The 19,905-nt window shown below is 44.8% G+C and overlaps 1 protein-coding gene across 3 annotated transcripts in view; it reads right to left on the reverse strand.

Annotated features, from left to right (window-relative positions):
* Positions 1–755: 755 nt before the first annotated feature.
* PLK4 (polo like kinase 4) overlaps positions 756–19,905 on the reverse strand; it is a 35,510-nt gene continuing 16,360 nt past the window's right edge. Inside the window, exons 10-16 of one of the 3 annotated variants that reach the window (XM_068280006.1) lie at positions 19,453–19,602; positions 16,244–16,377; positions 12,579–12,670; positions 5,210–5,357; positions 4,335–4,466; positions 4,137–4,243; positions 756–923 (exon numbers count right to left, since the gene is read on the reverse strand). In XM_068280006.1, coding sequence (XP_068136107.1) covers positions 824–923; positions 4,137–4,243; positions 4,335–4,466; positions 5,210–5,357; positions 12,579–12,670; positions 16,244–16,377; positions 19,453–19,602 — 863 coding nt within the window. In that variant the 3' untranslated portion in view covers positions 756–823. Of the gene's footprint in view, positions 924–4,136; positions 4,244–4,334; positions 4,470–5,209; positions 5,358–12,578; positions 12,671–16,243; positions 16,378–19,452; positions 19,603–19,905 lie in introns of all 3 variants that reach the window. The other 2 variants (XM_068279999.1, XM_068280015.1) reach the window with 2 other exon arrangements.

The raw sequence follows: 19,905 nt of genomic DNA on the forward strand, positions 1-19,905 counted from the left end.
ATGAACTATTGACCCTTATCTCTTTCCTGCTCACGGAAGCCATTTTCTGCTAGGAAAGGGTTTTATAGTTAGAATTTCTTATCAGTGAGGGTCACACTGTAGTCACCCACTTACATACACGATATGTAACTCTTTTAGGCAGAGAAAGAAAAAAAAGGAACACAGCATAGTTGTGTGCTTGGCACTTTACATACCAATGTCTATCTCATCATGTCACACGCCACTTCAGGTATCCTTTAAGATTACAGTAGCAGTAGGGTATTGTACCGTGTTAGCCATCAGTAAAAGCAAGAAGTAGTTACCCAATAAATGGTATCATCCTGATTTAAAACTTCTTGCTTTTAAGATTACAGAAAACATTTCATAAAATTCAGTATGCTGCTCATACATTAGATTATGTGATGACGTCTATTAGAGTGACAGTTTTTTTTTGTTTGACAAGTACTCCAAAAAAGCCATTTAATTTGTTAAAAATAAAAATGAACTCACATCACTGCATTTATTATTTAGGTTCTTGCAGCAACATGTCATTTTAGTAGTTTACAGATTATAAATTAAAAAGATAAAAGTAAAAAATATACTTTACATGATACAACATTTACAGAGACAAAGGTCTAGACACAGAAGATCCAAGATATATATGGCTCTAGAAGATACTCGTATATACATATGAAAATGCTGAATTTACAGCCATTATTAGAGAAAAGGGAGGTAACAGCACAGGCTTGTAGAAGAACAGACAAGTGGTCACATAATTCTTGGTGAAAGCAGTCATGTTTTACTGGCTCAGGTATTAAATTCACAGTGATGTGCAAGATGCCTGTCACGATTGGTTGGAGGAGCTGGCAAACAGCATTAGGATAGAGGACAGGCACTGCAGTTTGCTTTTGATGTAATCAGGAAGTCTGTCATTTTCTCCATGCCTACAAAAAGAAAATGAAATGTTACTTCAGTAGAAATGTGATGCTCTACAGAGTTTCTATGTTTACATAGACCTACATTTTTCCCTGAGGTTTCTCCTAGGTGATATTTCCCCACATTAGCCTCAATTCACTAAACATTACTGCATTTAGTAATACAGAAAACTGCTGATTTTACCCATCACCTTGCCAATGGCCAATTCATTAAACCTATTACCGCACTGAAAAGTAAAATTACAGACTAGTGAGGACTTCAGAATGGCAGAGCAGGAGGCATTTAAAGAGACTCTGAAGTCTCAAAAAAAAGAGCTACTTTTATGTAAAAAGGGTTTAACCTAATAGCTTTAACTAAACTGCCGCATTCCCGCTGCTCTAATCTAACTAAATCCCCTCCAAACTCCCTGGGGGGCAATCCGGGCAGCGCTTCCGTGTGAGGCAGGGCTATGAGCTGCAGCCCTGCCTCACACGAGTCTGTCAGCGACGGATCGCCGCCTCTCCCCCACCCCTCTCAGTCTTCCTACACAGACGGGCGGGGGAGAGGCGGAGATCCGCCGCTGACAGACGTATGTGAGGCAGAGCTGCAGCTCATAGCCCTGCCTCACACGGAAGTGCTTAGGGCAGCAAAATCCACAACCAAGAAAGTCGTGGATTTTGCAGGAGAGAGGGAGGGGCGAGTTGGGGGGGGGGATTTAGATAGTTTACAGCGGCCCAGTGCTTTCATTTGGCCAGCTGTAGAAGGGTGAGTAAGGGAGCGTTTTATTTCGTAGATTTGTAAATAGAAATACAGTCTATCTGGGCCTTATATGAGGTATTGTGGCAATACAAATACATACATGCCACCAAGAGGAAAATCCGAACACATGACATGACAGATGTCAGGCATTTGGGAGCACAATCCATGAAAACAATGCAGTGAAAAGTGCATGAGACCCTATCTGACTTTAAAATCTGAGACTAAGATAAAATATAAAAGTTATGGATACCCGTCATCAGACACTTGGTGGCCCCTTACTGAACCCAGCCTCCCTCTGCGCCGTCACTGTAGGCCCATTCACAGCTCCGACTCTATAGAGCTACAACCAAGAGCTTCCTGGGCATGTGATGTTCAGAAACATTAGTAACCACACAGTGCTACACACAGCTTTGTGGGAAAACAAGGAGATGAGGAGAGGAACAGGAAGGCTCTATAGGACCCAGAGCCTTCCCTCATTAGGCAAGCATCTGTTTATTTTATTATACTTCAGATTCACATTAAAGCGATTCCAAGCGATCAAAAACTGATATTCACCTTGAGAGGGAAAATTCAAGATCCAATTAAGGCTTCCCTTGCTACTCAGATGTCCCCCATCACTGAGCGCAGTTCCCCTCCAGATCAGGGCCGTGCTCCATGCCATCTTGCAGTAAACACCCGAGCACGGCCGCACATGCGCAGTAGAAAGGAGCTGGCAGGGCTATTGTGATGCCACAGTACAGGGAGTAGAGCTGTGTGGCCCTGATGTGATTAGCGTCAAAGCATCCTCTCCGTAAGATCGGGCCAGGATCTTGTGATCGTGCTACTGTAGCTGGGAGTGTTCTGCGCAGTTCAAATATCTCTGAACTGCTCAAGCACAGATCGCTTCCTGTGATAATGGAATCACCAGAGGCACGTGGCACGCCACCGCATATCCCAAACGCATAACCCAGACGCAGGTCACGATCTTACGGAGGTAAGAGCGTAGGCCTGGCTCAGAGTGAAACTGCGCCGTGGAACAGATGCTAGAGGCTGAAAGAAGCCTCAGGTAAGTGACAATTATTTTTCAGATTGCCGGATGTACCCTTTAACCACTTAACCATCTTAGCGGTATGGACGAGCTCAGCTCGTCCATCACCGCCGATGGCTGCCGCTCAGGCCCTGCTGGGCCGATTTTGTTCAAATAAAGAGCAGCACACGCAGCCGGCACTTTGCCAGCCGCGTGTGCTGCCCGATCGCCGCCGCTCTGCGGCGATTCGCCGCGAGCAGCGGCGAAAGAGGGTCCCCCCAGCCGCCTGAGCCCAGCGTAGCCGGAACAAAAAGTTCCGGCCAGCGCTAAGGGCTGGATCGGAGGCGGCTGACGTCAGGACGTCGGCTGACGTCCATGACGTCACTCCGCTCGTCGCTATGGCGACGATCTAAACAAAACAAGGAAGGCCGCTCATTGCGGCCTTCCTTGTTTATTCTGGGCGCCGGAGGCGATCGGAAGAACGCCTCCGGAGCGCCCTCTAGTGGGCTTTCATGCAGCCAACTTTCAGTTGGCTGCATGAAATAGTTTTTTTTAAATTTAAAAAAAACCCTCCCGCAGCCGCCCTGGCGATCTTAATAGAACGCCAGGGTGGTTAAGGTCCAGGGGTTTACCCCCCCCCCCCTTAAGGACCAGCGTGGTTTTTTATGATCTGTGCTGGGTGGGCTCTGCAGCCCCCAGCACAGATCAGGTTGCAGGCAGAGCGATCAGATCGCCCCCCTTTTTTCCCCCCTATGGGGATGATGTGCAGGGGGGGGGGGGGTCGGATCGCTCCTGCCTGCATGTTGCGGGGGGGGGGCACCTCAAAGCCCCCCTCCGCGGCGAAATTCCTCCCCTCCCTCTCACCCCTGGTGATCGGGGCTGCACAGGACGCTATCCGTCCTGTGCAAGGCTGCACGGGAAGCTATCCATCCTGTGCAGCCTGACAGGCTGTCCTCTGTCACATGACGGCGATCCCCGGCCGCTGATTGGCCAGGGATCGCCAATCTGCCTTACGGCACTGCTGTAGCAACAGCGCCGTTCAATGTAAACAAAGGAGACAACAGGAAACGCTGATTAATTAGGGAGGCACCTGGCGACGCAGATGTGCGTCGCTGGTCCAACCAGCTACCACTTTGCCGCCACACGGTACGAGTGTGCGGTCGGCAAGTGGTTAATAATCTATTGCAAGCTGCAGCCTTTGTGGATTTACATATCCCAGTGTGGATCACTATCTAATTTGCAACAATCGATATTGAGGAGCCAATCTTAAGGCTTTTAGCTACCCAAAAATTGCAGTACTTTGAGTATCCCAGTTGGAGAGTTTCTAAAATAATTGCCATAGTTACATGGCCATTTTTACCAGAATCCAATATTAGGCACTATGGCACAACCGTAGAAGGAGAACAGTATGCTACTTACAGGTTTTAAACTAATCAATACATAATATTAACATATCAGCTATAACTAATGTACTCACCTGGTCACTTGTCCATTTGGCTCTGTATAAATGATGGTAGAAACTCCAGGTTGGACCACAAGCTGCGAACCATCATTGAACTGAACCAATACAGCCCCATTGCTTAGCTGTTAAGAGGAAATCAAAAATCAAATCTTTAAAAAGGTAAACATAAATTCCCTTAAACACTATACTATGTTCATTTAAAAAACTGCTTACCTGAGATGCCCAGCCCACGTTTTTCACAAACACTGACTTAAGGACTTGGCCTGGATCTGGAGTGTGTGTTTTAGTTGCATTGGAGCAAGGACCAGTCTGAGCAGAAAATACAGATCCCTCATATGAAAGCATCTGCTACAAAAAATAAGTAGTGTCAACAATATACAGTATTTCAGTTTTACATTTGCATGCGACTTTGCTAATTTCAATGCACAGCAGATAAATGATGCCTGCAATGTGGCTGTGTCTTGCACAGACTTCTCTATCAAACATGGGGATCTGAAGGATGAGAATGATTTGTAAAGAAATCAGTCAAGTATACTTGCCACTCCCTACTACACTTGCATTTAAAGTAGGATGAAACTTCATATTAACTGGAAAAAAAAAAATCATCCAATATGAAATTTAGCTTATTTATAGTGTTCACTGTCAAGAGAAATGGAATATGTAAAGATGGAAACCGGCAGAAATATATATTTTTTTCCAGTCTCTCTGTGATGCTAAAAGTGACATCACTTCTGACTTTTTACTCAGCTCAGTGTCAATCACCTAGATGAAAGGCTTATATCAGTGTGTAAACTCTTCAAAGGGAAGGGAGGATTCAATTACCTTCTGATCATGTGTCCTTATCTTATCTTAAATAGCAGGAAAAAAAAAAAAGACTGAACTGTGCAGTGCCAAGGAGGTTGTGGGAAGAGTTCAGCACAGTTTAGCAAAGGCACACAGACCAGGTAAAAAAAAAAAAAAAAAATGGGGACATATTGGGACCTATTTTAGAAAAATAAAGGAGTTTACATATATATATTAGTCTGTTCTGGTCTGAGGACACAAAGGCACGAATGCTATACAGCTCTAATCTGCACAATTGTACTTACTGAAGGATTTATGTTAGGCACGTGGTTGGGAGAAGTTGAACTGGCAAAGAGCTGATCTGAACGGCCCTGATCCCTCTGCCTGCATCCTGTATCCTGTGTAGCTGTTGGCTGTGTTAATGGCTTCATAACATCTGGGATTACTGGTCTCCTACAAAATATAGAAATGGAGATTTAAGACTTCGGTTTTAACTGGGCAAAAAAGTGTGTAAAATAAGATGGAAAAACAAACATACTCATTTATAAGGCAACAGGTTAAAGCCTTATCCCAGGACTTTAAAGGGAACCTTAACTCTAAAAATAAAAATAAGTTTCGCTTACCTGAGGCATCTACCAGCCCCCTGCAGCCATCCTGTGCCTTCGCATTTTCCACTAGTCGCGATCCACTTGAACAAGCGAAATCACCAGCATTTTGCCGATTGCTAGTGCACCATGATTTACATGCAAATCATGGTGCACTTTTTCCATTAGCCCGTTTTGAACAGGGCTGTGGAGTCGGTACAAAGATCTTCCGTTTCCAACTCTGACTCTTCAGTTTAGGAAACCACTGACTACAACCCGAGGTGCCCAAAATGGCTCTGACTCAGACTCCTCGACTCCTTATGCTGGGAATATACGATGCGTTTTTGCCGTCGTTTTCGCTTTCGTTCGATTCTACTCTCGATTCACTGCTCGATTCCTTATCTTTTCTTATCAATTACATTCACTTGAATGAGGAGAATCGAAACGAAAGTAGAATCGACCAGATCCAACAGGTTGGAATTTATCTATCGAACCCATCTATCTAAAGTAAAAACTTAACGTGTACTCCCAGCATAAGTCTAATACTTAGCAGGGTTGTGGATTTTGTACAAAAATCATCTGACTCCGACTCCTCAGTTTATGAAATCACTGACTCCGACTCAGAGTACTTAAAATTGCTCCAACTGACTCCTCGACTCAGACTCCACAGCCCTGGTTTTGAACACATTTGAGATTGCGCTTGCAAGTGGAAAAGAAGCCTTTGGATTTAAAAACTGTGAAACGTATTACATTTTGCATATGTACAAGCCATCATAGCTGTAGTTTACTCTCTATTCACTAAAAATCAGGTGTCATTAAATCTTCTAGTCAGGAATCCACGCAGCTGAGGGGTTCCTCCACCCCCCCCCCCCCCCCCCCTAACACAGAGATAGAGGGACACAAGAGTAATGCATCCCAATATACATACAGATTATTAACACATCAGTTAAACTTTCAATATCTCTGATATCGATTGTTTAACTGAATCACCACTGTAGAACACTAGATATTAGTCAGGCTTCAGCAATAATATGACTGATAACAGTTGGAATTCCACCAATGCCAACTCTGTACTGCCCAGATCAGTATCAAGCTATGAGCTATAAAAAAAAAAAAAACATTTGACCAATTTCAACAAAACTTGGTATACAGATGCCTTTATTACCTGGGAACATATGTTCTGGGGGTGTCATGTCCCCCCTGCACACCTGGGCAGAGCCACAAACAGCTAATCAGATTTCACATCAATGTGGAAATTTAAAAGGCTGCCATTCTCACGGTAATAAAGTGCCAAAACGCATACATGCAACAACGATGCCAGGAAATTTGGCCACAGGGTGAAGCCAAAAACGTCCCACCCTGCTCTTGCCAAAGTCCCGTCGGCGTTAATTACTATTCTCCCTCCAGGCAGCCATGGACTCAGGAGAAAGAGGTCATTCAGCAACAAGCTATTACAGTTTTTACAGTAATTTGGGGTCCATCTTTTGACCGCACCCAAATTACTGTCCGATTGCCGCTATAGCTGTAATTCACATTATGACCTATGGCGGCACATGATGCACCCAACTTTCCCTGCGCTGTTTTGCACTCTATCACCCCAAACTTAGCATAGTTGGCCACATAGTGATCGAGGTTAACAATTCTGGGAAAGTGGGTGGAGCATACAACAGCCAATTCAATTTCAGCCATAAATTTGCAATGGGAACATGTAAACTGCAGCCATTTTTGGACTGATTGGAGGTTTCTCAAACCTTGAGGAGTTGCTCACTGGGTGACTGGGATTAATATTCTGGAAAGTGGGTGGAGCCTACAACAACCAAACATTAAATTTCATTTATTGATTTTCAAAGAGAATATTTAAATTGCTACACCATTAACCTTCTTGGCCGGGAAATTTGAGCTCGTCCATGACCACCGGCTGTGCACCGCTCCGGCCCTACTGGGCCGATCTGCACAAATTTTTTGTAAAACACGCAGCTAGCACTTTGCTAGCTGTGTGTTGTACGCAATACGCCGCCGCGTAACAGGCCCCCCGAGACCCCGTGCGCAGCCTGGCCAGTCAGTGCCAGGCAGCGCTGAGGGGTGGTTCGGGACTCCCTGTGACGTCACGACGTCGATGACATCATCGCGATCATCGCATGGCGACGGGGAAGCCCTAAAGGAAATCCCGTTCAGAAAAATTCAAAAAAATACTGCTGCGCAGCCACCCTGGCGATCTTAATAGAATGCCAGGGTGGTTAATGGCAGTGGCCTCAAACCTGCTACAGTCAGTCATAGGGTGATTGGGGTTCAAATTCAAAAAGGGGGCAGAGCCACAAACAGCCAATAATATTTGCTCGATTGATAAACTGCTTCCATTCTCACATTATTGATGCCAAAACTCAACAAGCTGCTTCATTGAGTGACTGTGTGTCAAGGGTACAATAAGTGGCCGGACCCAACAACGACAAAACACATACAGTGGGATGCGAAAGTTTGGGCAACCTTGTTAATTGTCATGATTTTCCTGTATAAATGGTTGGTTGTTACTATAAAAAAAAAAAAATGTCAGTTAAATATATCATATACAGTGTTCTCCCCAGAAATCTTTTCCAGCCGGGTGTTATGAAAATCAGCCAGGTGGGGACGGTCATGCTGATTGCCACTAGGTGGGTTATTGCCACCGTGCCCCCCCCCCCCCCCCCCCAGAAAAAAAAATAAATAAAAAAAATCGACAGGCTAGGCTCCGTACTGGGATCTCTTAAAGAGATACTTAATTGAAGAAAAATTAGGCTAGTTATTTACCTGGGGCTTCTAGCCCCTTAAAGTCCTCCTGCTGCCCTCATCGCCATTCCACGCTGCTCTGTTCCTTAGCCTCGCACAAACGCGATCGTGCTGCTGTGGCCAGGAGTACTTTGTCGGTGCACAGTAGCAATTTTTAGTTACCCCAAAGTGCAGTACCAGTCATGGGAACGTGATGGGAAAGGCGAATGACACATCATGGAGGAACAAAGCAGCAGCAGCGTGGAATTACTGCAGGGGATTAGAACAATTTAAGAGGCTGGAAGAAGCCCCAGGTAAGTAGCTGGCCAATTTTTTTTAACAGGTAAAGTGTCTTTAAAGTTTTAACTATCCTTCTGCTGATTTGACAATGAAACTAGCAGTTTTCCCTATATACATGGGTGATCCCAGTGTGGAAAATAGGATTTCTGGGCCATAGCATGATATTGATAAGCGGGCAGCCCCAGATATCCCCTCTTACACCACCCATGTATATAGGAAACATGGGAAAAAAATCTTAGTAGTTTTCATTTTCAAACCTGGCTATGTGGCTGTCAAGGGGCCAGGGTGCCTCACTAATCACTCGCTGCCTGCCTTTGCCCTGTATGAGTCCGTGGCTGTCAGTACAGAGTCTCACTCTCCCCCCTCAGACCAGTCTAGTCTGGCAAGATTAAGAGACCAGGGGACACAGTCACAGGACAGGATAATCAGGGGGTGAAAGGGTTAAGCATCTTGAAGTTCTAGCTGGCGGGGGCTGAGTTAGATACCCCCCTCCTCCATTAGCCGAAGCCAGCGAAACTCTCATACACACAAACACGCAGCGGCTGGAAGCAGGATGAATACAGCTAGAGAAGGAAGAGAGCGTCTGGCTAAACATTCCACAGAGAACTGAGACACGCTTCCTCTGCGATCTCCTGCTCAGCTAAGCTGCGTGTGACGTCACCTGCTTTCCCCGTCCCTCCACACAATAGACGGGAGCTGAGGAGGAGGGCGGAGGCAGCGTCTTTGAGTGACAGCGGCTGGCTGCAATGATACAGCCGCCGCTGGTCACTAATGAGCAGCATAGAACGGGATAAATTTACCCGGGCGCTCGGGGGTGATCAGCCGGGCGGCCCGCCCTGGTAAATGGCTCTGGGGAGAACACTGATATAGAAGACACACACAGTGATATTAGAGAAGTGAAATGAAGTTTATTGGATTTACAGAACGTGCGCAATAATTGCTTAAACAAAATTAGGCAGGTGCAAAAGTTTGGGCATCACAAAAAAAAAATGAAATCAATATTTAATAGATCTTCCTTTTGCAGAAATTACAGCCTTTAACACTTTCTGTAGGTTCCAATGAGAGTCTCTATTCTGGTTGAAGGTATTTTGGACCATTCCTCTTTACAAAACATCTCTAGTTCATTCATGTTTGATGGCATTCGAGCATGGACAGCTTTCTTTCACTCACACCACAGACTTTCAATTATATTCAGGTCTGGGGACTGAGATGGCCATTCCAGAACGTTGTACTTGTTCCTCTGCATGAATGCTTCAGTCGATTTTGAGCAGTGTCTAGGGTCGTTGTCTGGTTGAAAGATCCAGCCCCGGCGCAGCTTCAGCTTTGTCACTGATTTCTGGACATTGGTCTCCAGAATCTGCTGATACTGAGTGGAATCCATGCGTCCCTCAACTTTGACAAGATTCCCAGTTCCTGCACTGGCCACACAGCCCCACAGCATTATGGAACCATCACCATATTTTACTGTAGGTAGCAGGTGTTCTTGGAATGTGGTGTTCTTTTTCCTCCATGCATAACGCCCCTTGTTATGCCCAAATAACTCAATTTTAGTCCACAGCATCTTATTCCAAAATGAAGCTGGCTTGTCCAAATGTGCTTTAGCATACCTGAAGCGGCTCGGTTTGTGCTGTGGGTGGAGAAAACGCTTCCTCTGCATCACTCCCGCATACAGCATCTACTTGTGTAAAGTGCACCGAATGGTTGAACGATGCAGTGACTCCATCTGCAGCAAGATGTTGTTGTAGGCCTTTGGTGCTGGTCGGTGGGTTGATTCAGACTGTTCTAACCATTGGTCGCTTCTGTCTGAGATTTTTCTTGGTCTGCCACTTCGAACCTTAAACTGAACTGAGCCTGTGGTCTTCCATTTCCTCAATATGTTCCTAACTGTGGAAACAGACAGCTGAAATCTCTGAGGGCTGGTGCACACCAAAAACCGCAAGCAGATCCGCAAAATGCTAGCAGATTTTTAAACGCTTTTTTTTATTTTTATGAGGCGTTTTGCTAGCGTTTTGCGGATTGCTGCTGCGGTTTTCAGTATAGTAGATTTCATATATTGTTACAGTAAAGCTGTTACTGAACAGCTTCTGTAACAAAAACGCCTGCAAAACCGCTCTGAACAGGCGTTTTTCAGAGCGGTTTGCGTTTTTCCTATACTTAACATTGAGGCAGAAACGCATCCGAAATCCAAAAAATGCCTCACCCAGGCATTATTCGTTTCTGCAAAACGCCTGCCGCTCTGGTGTGCACCACTTCATTGAGATACATTGACCAAGCAGATCCGCAAGCGGATCTGAAAACGCCCAAAAAGCCGCTCGGTGTGCACCAGCCCTGAGACAGCTTTCTGTATCCTTTACCTAAACCACGATGGTGAACAATCTTTGTCTTCAGGTCATTTGAGAGTTGAGAGTTGTTTTGAGACCCCCATGTTGCTACTCTTCAGAGAAAATTAAAAGAGGACGGAAACTTACAACTGACCCCCTTAAAGTGTATCCGAGATGAACGTTTACACATTGCATAATTGTGTTCCTTTCCTATTGTTTATAGGGCATTCCTCAAGCCAAATACTTTTTTGTTTTTAAATACTCTAATTCCCTATAAACTAAACAAGCCACGCCCACAGGTTTTCAGAGAGCCAAGGCATTTTCAGACAGTAGAGGGTAGGGGGAGACAGAGAGCGCTCCAATAGTGCATTAACCCAGATGTATATTGGAGCGCTCTGTCTCCCCCTACCCTCTTGTGTTTATCAGCAACTGGCTCCATCCAGTCTAAGAGAGCAGCACCTGGGGCATTTAAAGGGCCATTACTGTTTTGTTTGAGCGCAAGTGTGATTTACTTTGTTCTATTTTCAGACAGTAGCAAGGGCTCATGGGAGCTCAGTCTGGGCAGGAGGAGGAGGGAGGTATTTCTAGCCAGAGATGGCAGAGGGGAGGAGGGTGGGGGGGGGGGATTAGGTTTTTTTGCTCAAGATGCAGATAAGCTTGCCTCTGTGTAATGTTTACAAACAACATGGCTGCTGTCATTTTATCACTGGAAGAAATAGTCATATTCTATTAAAGCTGTTTGCAGTTAGATTTGCTGTATAAACTCTAAACTTTAGATAAGATATATAGACAAGTTACTTGTTATAGTTAGTTTTTCATCTCGGATCCGCTCTAACCACTTAAGGACCAGAGGTGTTTTGCCTGATCTGTGCTGTGTGGGCTCTCCAGCCCGCAGCACAGATCATGATTGAGCCAGGGCGACCAGACTTCCCCCCCCCCCTTCTCAAAGCCCCCCTCCGCAGCAATTTCCGCCCTCCCTCTCCTTACCCCCCTCTCCCTTTCGCTATGGGCGGCGCAGGACAGCGATCCGTCCTGCGCCGCCTCTGATAGGCTTCAGCCTATCAGATGCCGGCGATCCCTGGCCAATCAGAGGCTGGGGATCACCGATCTCCTTTACGGCGCTGCTGCGCCGTATGATGTAAACAGCGGGGATTTCTTCCGATCGCGGCTCGCAGGCTGTTCACGGACACACCCTCGAACGAGCAGCCATTTCCATGGTAACACCACTTTGACCCGCCGATGCCTATCGCCGTTAGGCGGTCGTTAAGTGGTTAAATACTTTCTCATAATTGGATTCCCCTGTGTATGTTGGTCAGCCAATTTGAGTTCCAATTAGTTCTAAAGGTTTTAGAATCAATAAAATGACAACAGTGCCCACATTTATGCACCTGCCTAATTTTATTTAAACAATTATTGCACAGTTTCTGTAAATCCAATAAACTTAATTTCACTTCTCAAATATCACTGTGTGTCCCCTATATGATATATTTAACTGACATTTTTTATGGTAATAACCAACGATTTAAACAGGAAAATAATGACGATTAACAAGGTTGCCCAAAATTTCGCATCCCACTGTACCTGGGCAACGCTGGATCTTCAGCTAGTGCATATTAAACAAAATCTACAGTAAAGTAAGGTTTCAGGAAAATATAAATCTAATGACTAGATGGAGTAGATAATTTTTTTTTTATATATACATATATACATTTGACGACTTATCTTACCTTCCAAATGTTACAGGGAACAAGGAAAGGTTTTCTCCTTTTTTCTCCTCAATATTCACCGCAGTTTCCAAGGACAGACAAATGATGTGGCTCTAATATAGTAACAGTAGTGGAGATTAAATCGTGCTGTGAAAAACTGAAATTATGGTAGTATGTAGCCGACTATACAATAAATTTCAAGGCATCTTCTTCTCTGTTCTGAAAATTTTTTGCAGCCATATAAAATGAGTGGCAACTGTAAATAGTAACAAATCCATCTGACTCCCCATAACATATTGTCCATTCCTTTAGTTAACTCTTCAGAATTACATGAACAGGCAATATTTAAGCAGTGTCAGCTGTTTTAGTCATTATGGAAAAATAAATCTGTCACTGTATCTTGTGAATAAAAAGTACCAGTATCAGACGATTATCTGCAGTGTTAATCTGTGCTCTGTCATTGCAGTGGGCGGCACCAGTGGAGGGAGTGACAGTTTTGTTGTCAGTGTTGGACAATGTTTGAGATAGGCGTTACAGTCCCAAGGTTAAAATCAGGGCCTGAAAAAAAAAAACTATCTGCATGGTGTTTGTATGTAGGCTTGCTCTTCACGGATTAATCACGGTGGTTACTCGTAATTCAAATTAGCTCTTATTGCGGCAGCTGAGCAGCTAGTTGTGGTTACTTGTGATTAATCCGTGGAGAGCAAGCCTATTTGTATGTTCCAGCCATATTTGCATGGCTTACCTCTGGGTACTCCGGGCTCCTCCCACATCCCAAAGCAATACAGATGGCTTAATTGAGTAAAAAAAAATTAAAAAAAAAAAATTGGCCTTAAGGTGAACATACTCCTTGCAAAGTATGGGGCAGATCAACGACAGCCTGGTACACACCATGCAATTTCCCATCAGATAGATGGGTCAAATAGATAATTGCCGACAGGTCCGATCTGAATTGTTTTTCTGATCGATTTGCATAGAAGTGATCAGAAAATGGATAAGAAAAATCGGAAATCTGATCAGATCTGTTGGAAATTATATATCGACTCATCTATTTCATGGGAAATTGCATGGTGTGTACCAGGCCCAAGTTACAGATCTCTCTGATCAGAGAGAGATCTTTTAGCTGCCAATACACCGCAGGCCGATTCCTGTCCGATCTCTCTCGGGAATCAGTATCATGACAACTGGAATAAAGGCAACAGGGCTGCGCCGCCTGAGTTACCTTCAAACTGTCCACATATATCCACTAATGATCCTTAATTACCATACAGGTCACTCATTGCGTAACATTAAATCCAGTTCCTCAGTTTTTCTAATTAACAAACAAATCAACCTTGCATTCAGTCCCGTTCCTCAAGGCAATTTAAAGCATATATTTTAACGTGGGTTCGCTGTCACAGAATTCCAATAGGAAAAGTCAAAGTTCCACTAGCAAGACTGCACACTCCACTTGTATAGCACATAACCTGTAAATACACAAATCACTGTATATAGCGCGATTCTGCAGTCACAATTCAGATCCAGACCACCCAGTATTTGTGCTCTCCAACCATGTCTCACACCACCTTCCACCGGACTCCTATATACTGTATACACACACCACCTAAGGAAGCAGGTGGATGTAAAGTTTTTTCACTGGCACCTCAGCAGTTTTTTGCAGAAAATAACTTGGCTTGGATCTCTTCATTAAACTTTAATCCACAAATCCTCCATAAAATGCAAATTAAAACAAACATAGCGTAAAAACTTCTTAAAAGCTTAAATTCCCTGCGCTGAATGCACACTTACGTATCCATTAGAGGATGGAAAGGTGTAGGGAATGGGACGAAAGGCGTAGGGCAGAGCCAGTGCGCCTGACGTCATCCAGAAACCGGCTGGACGAGACGCGAGGCGCCCGGAGAGGGGAGACGGAAAGCCATTACCCAGCCAGAGACAGGACCCAGGGAAGGCAGATCCCGCTGGTTGATTTAGATATGCTTTGTACATCTTGTGGATACGTAAGTGCGCATTCAGCGCAGGGCATTTAAGCTTTTAAGACGTTTTTACGCTATGTTTGCTTTAATGAAGAGATCCAAGCACAAGCTGTTTTCTGCCAAAAACTGCCCAGGTGCCAGTGATAAAACCTTCGATCCACCTGCTTCCTTAGGTGGCTTACATCTGGTGAGTGTATACAGTATATAGGAGTGCGGTGGAAGGTGGTGTGAGACACGAGTGGAGCACAAACACTGGGTGGTCCGGATTTGAATTGCAACTGCAGAATAGCACTATGTACAGCGATTTGTGTATTTACAGGTTATGTGCTATACAAGTGGAGTGCGCAGTGTTGCTAGTGGTACTTTTGAGTATCATGACAACGCCTCCTCCGATGGCTCCCCATATGTCAATGTCCCTCTCGGTGCCCATGCATTGCAACTCACTTGTTCCAGCTGCACCGACACGGTCTCCTTCGCTGTCGCCCCTGAGCACTGCCGTCATATCTAGTGCCACCATGTGGTGGCACATCTAGCCCGTGGTACGTGTGACAAAACCTGGAGTCTGTGCAGATGGAGCAGTTGACATTTACAATGTACGGGCAGATTAACATTGGGGGGGGGGGGGACACACGACAGCAGCCAGGGGTCCATCACATTATTGCATGCTGTTACCGATGAGCACCCCATTGACCATGTCAGAGATTTTCCAGCTTGCTTGATCAGGCCATAATATCACTAGATGTCTGGCCAGCTTTAGACTACAGTTGGAACTTAAGGCAATGGCTGACTATGGTAGCGACCAGACTGAGCGTCTCTGAAGAAAGGTTAGCAACATGACTGTATATACACTACGTAAAGTGCTGCAGGAGATGTCAGTCCTATACAAACACAATTGCAACAATAAGAGCCATTAAGACTTTGCCTGACTGGAGCAATCTGTGTTCACTTGTAATAGGTCTTCCACATGAGCTATGGTGTTAGTGAAGCACTAACAGAAAAGTTTGCATTCAGCAGCCACTTCAAAGCCACCAGCAGGTAAGGGCAGCAGCATTAGAAAAGTATCTCAAAACAGTGATGTGACCTAAGGCTAGTTTTGCAAAAGCAATGTATAGAGCTGCTTGGTGGAGCATTCTCATTGCAATACCATATAAAAGGTGCGTACACACGCACTACTGTAACGAACGAAAGGTCCGTCAGACCCTCCCGCTGGGCGGGCGTTCTACCGACAGTAGAGCATGTGTACAGTCTGTAGGCAGACTAATAAGGCTGTTTCCGAATGATCCGCTGTGCGGATCATTCAGAAACAGCCTTATCACCTTAAGAGACCACAGGATACAATTTCTCCTTTTCCTTCAGGTCGTATGAGGTATGATCAGTCCCACCATGTCATTCCACCTAAATAGGTGTTGCTGTCATGTAAGCTGGAGGTGGAAGCAAGCTCAGCCTTCTCGAACAATTAAACAAGATCAGGGAATATTAATAGAGTTGGCCTGCTTATTTAAAAGCTATGGAAGATAGAGTCAGAGCATAACGTGCATTGTAGAGCAGGTTTTTTTTGTGTGTTTTTTTAAACTAATTAGCTGTAATAGACCGTTTAGACTTTAGCTTAGCTAGCTGTTTTGGCCCTGTTGAGTTACATTTCAACATATATACAGACAAAATAATAGATTCAATACAGAACACAGTTCACATAAATACTATGTAAAAGATTACCTCATTGGCATGATCCACATAATACTTCATTTCATCATTCCCGCCACTTATTCTGCTCCCATCTTTTAGCGTGTGGGACTTTCCTGATTTCTCTATTACCCGAATAAACTCTGCTGTCTTATGAATTTTTGCTCCTAAAAATTGTGATACACAGCACAGATGTCACAAGCTTGGAAAGAGGAAACCCCCAATCTCAGCTGGCAAAAATAGAATACTTAACCGCAAGTCTTGGGTGTGGGTCTTCAGCTAAGTTAGTAGTGGCACACTTATTGACTGTGTCGATACAGACAGGTCAGTACGTACTCTTCATGGGTTACTAGTCAAGGGAATTACGGCTAGGGGTATAGAGGAAGTGGGACTTGCGTTATAATTTGGTTATTGTTAAAGAATGGATTTTGTGTGTGGATAAGATTTATTCTAGATAAGGACAGAAATTAGAGATAGGTATACAGAGAAGGTAATGGTTGGGGTTGGATATTAGGTAGGGAGTGGTAAAGGTCAGATGATAAAGTTATCAGGGATAACGGTACTGAATGTTTATGCTAGGTACACACTATTCAATTTCCCAGCAGCTGACATGTCCGATCAGCTCCAGATCGTTTACTAGATCGATTTTGTGCAGTAGTGATTGGAAAATCATTCCCGTTATTGATCAGGAGCTGTCACAAATAATCTTTTGACTCTGAACTGCCGGAAAATTTATTGGTGTATACCTAGCAGAAGAGAGGTGGGAGATGGAGGTTAGCCTGAAAGCGGTATAAAACCCTGACATAATATTCAATAAAAACATGTTTTCCTACTTTTTATATGCCACACAGTTATATATGTTTTTGTGCATAAGTATTCTTATTCATTTAGAAATTATACATTCCCAAAGTACACTTTTTTGCTCTGAAAGCTGACTATGCATTTTATTTATAACGGCTTTATTTATGTTCTAACAAGCAAAAATGCTTTCTAAATTGTCTGACTTTGTTCAGGAGACCCGGCAGTGTCAGAGAAATGTTTATTTACTTTCTTCACTTGATACAATTAAACACAAGATCTACACTTTGGATGTGTCTAGCTTTGCTGGCAGGGAAGCTTCTAAGTCCTGTGTTTAACCCTTTGAATGCTGTTCTAGTAAAAAAAAATTGCTGGTTGTATACAATATTCTGTAAATAATCTATTAGAGCAAAGAGGAAATGCTGGGTTTCATTCCGCTTTAGGCTGCTTATACACTAAGACGTTACAGGCCCACGTTAGTGCAGCCTGTAACGCTCCCCCAACGCACAGCAATGTAACACAAGTGGGCTGTTCAGACAGCCCACGTTGCGTTACATGTAACGCTGCACGTTCTGTCGAAAGTGCAGCATGCTACGGCGTTACAGCGGCTTAAACCGCGTTAGACTGTTTGCACATGCTCAGTCATGTTGAGGAGGAGCGGAGAGCGGCCAGGCACATGGCTAATTAAAGGACTTACGAGGCCAACTACGTGAAAAAAGTTAATTACCTGCCTCTAAGTTTCAGGCACGGAGGACGCCGTCCGCGCCCTCCGTGCAGCGCCGCCGGGTCCCCCGCTCATTATCCCCCCCGGGCCGGCTCCCGACCCCACGGCCCGGGTCGGGCTCTCCTTCCCCTCCAAAGATGGCCGCTTCCTCTGGCCGCGGCTGCGCAGTCCGCCTGGCCGTGAATGCGGCTGCGCAGCTCTAGGGCCAACCCCTCCATTCCACGCTACGTAGCGTGGATCGGAGGAGTTGGCCCTAGAGCTGCGCAGCCGCATTCGCGGCCAGGCGGACTGCACAGCCGCGGCCAAAGGAAGCGGCCATCTTTGGAGGGGGAAGGAGAACCCGACCCGGGCCGTGGGGTCGGGAGCCGGCCCGGGGGGATAATGAGCGGGGGACCCGGCGGCGCTGCACGGAGGGCGCGGACGGCGTCCTCCGTGCCTGAAACTTAGAGGCAGGTAATTAACTTTTTTTACGTAGTTGGCCTCGTAAGTCCTTTAATATTCACTGCACGTTGTGACGTGCAGTGTTTACTTCCTGGTGCGGCCGCTCTGTGCGGCGATTGGCCGGCGGGACCACGTGATGCTGCATGCGTCCAAGAGTACGCACGCATGCACGGACGCCAGAGTGAGCTGCACAACGCGGCTCACTTTGACGTCCACATAGAAGAGCACCAGGCCTTGCGTTAGGTGCACGTTATGCGACCTTAACGTACTACCTAACGCAACGTCTTGGTGTGTAACTAGCCTTAAGGGAGGACAGGAGGTTAGATACTGTACGCTAGTTAGATGGATTGTGGAATGTGTGGCATACCAGACTATCTCTAAAACCAGACATTGGCAGAAATCATTATCAAAATAATGATTAATAGTACAGTATAAAATCACATATACAAAGAGAGGTGTCTTTGTGCAGCTTAAAATAGAGAAAGTCTTGTTATAAGCTGTATAGTAATGTATGGTAGTGTTTCAGGTCAATGAGAAAGATACAGGTTACATACTCTTATTTAAATAGCTCTTTATTGAAAAAGGCTACAAACCCTGCAATAAAAGGGGATTGCATCCTAGCAAGAGCCTGCACACCAAGCTTAAAAGTGTCAAGATGCAAACACCAAGGGGCTGTTCAGCTTGATGAAAGGCTGACTGCCTAAAACAGTAAGCTGACAGATGCAGTCCCATTTTTATGCAGGTTTTTTTTTAAAAAATTTTTTAAATAAAGAGCTATGTTTTATCCTTTTCCGGACCGACTTAGTTGGAATTTACGTCCTGTTCGTGCGGCTCTGACTGACAGGACATAGATTTCAACTATTCACTGCCGCACACTCACGCTTTCCTTGCCGCTGTTCTGTCGCTGCACCTGCACGTTCTGTCGCTGCACCTGCACACTCTGTCACAGTGAAAGCAGAGCTTCCGCATCTCGGTCAGGTGATTACTCTGAGCCAATCACAGCCAACTCACAGGGCAGAATAGGGAAAGTGTGGCTCTGGTCCTTTAGGGGCCACAGCATTCGGTCCCAAAACAGTTAAGTAAAAGAAGCTATTTTCTTAAGGAGGTGCGGACCGGACTTTAGCGTGTACTTACTGCCCGAGAGGTACTCATGGGCAGCGTGGGTAAAAAGCACCCTGGTTTTTCCATATACATGGGTGCTGGTCTCACTGAGTAATTGAACAGGTTACATACTGGTTTATTTGCGTCTTGATAAACATTCAAAAATTCATTAATTTACCATCATAGAAGCACACTTCGAAATCAGCATTGGGAGAGTTCTCCATTAACATGCATTTAGCATATCTTGTATAGTACGTCACTTTTGGAGTTTTGGAACGCACAAGTTCTGTAAACTTTAATGCATACTGGTACTTTTTCCAGTATTTTTCTGAAAAAACAACAAAAATAAAAGTAAGAGAAAAGGAAAAAGGCTGTACAAGTGAATACTGTACAGAAAACTGACAAAATGGAGCAGAGTAGCTTTCACAGACATTGGCCCAGAGCTTGTAAGCGTAGACCTTTAAACAGCAGGTGTTGCAATGGGATCTTACAGAAATTAACAACCAGATTCTACGCTTCAAACCAGATACTTATATATGGGGGTCAGCTATTGCAAGCATTTGTAAGCAACCTGGCAGTATATAGTATTCAAGAGAAAAAAAAATGAAACCACTTTGAGTGCATTAACAAA

This window comes from Hyperolius riggenbachi, chromosome 1, assembly GCF_040937935.1.
Source record: "Hyperolius riggenbachi isolate aHypRig1 chromosome 1, aHypRig1.pri, whole genome shotgun sequence".
Taxonomy (NCBI): domain Eukaryota; kingdom Metazoa; phylum Chordata; class Amphibia; order Anura; family Hyperoliidae; genus Hyperolius; species Hyperolius riggenbachi.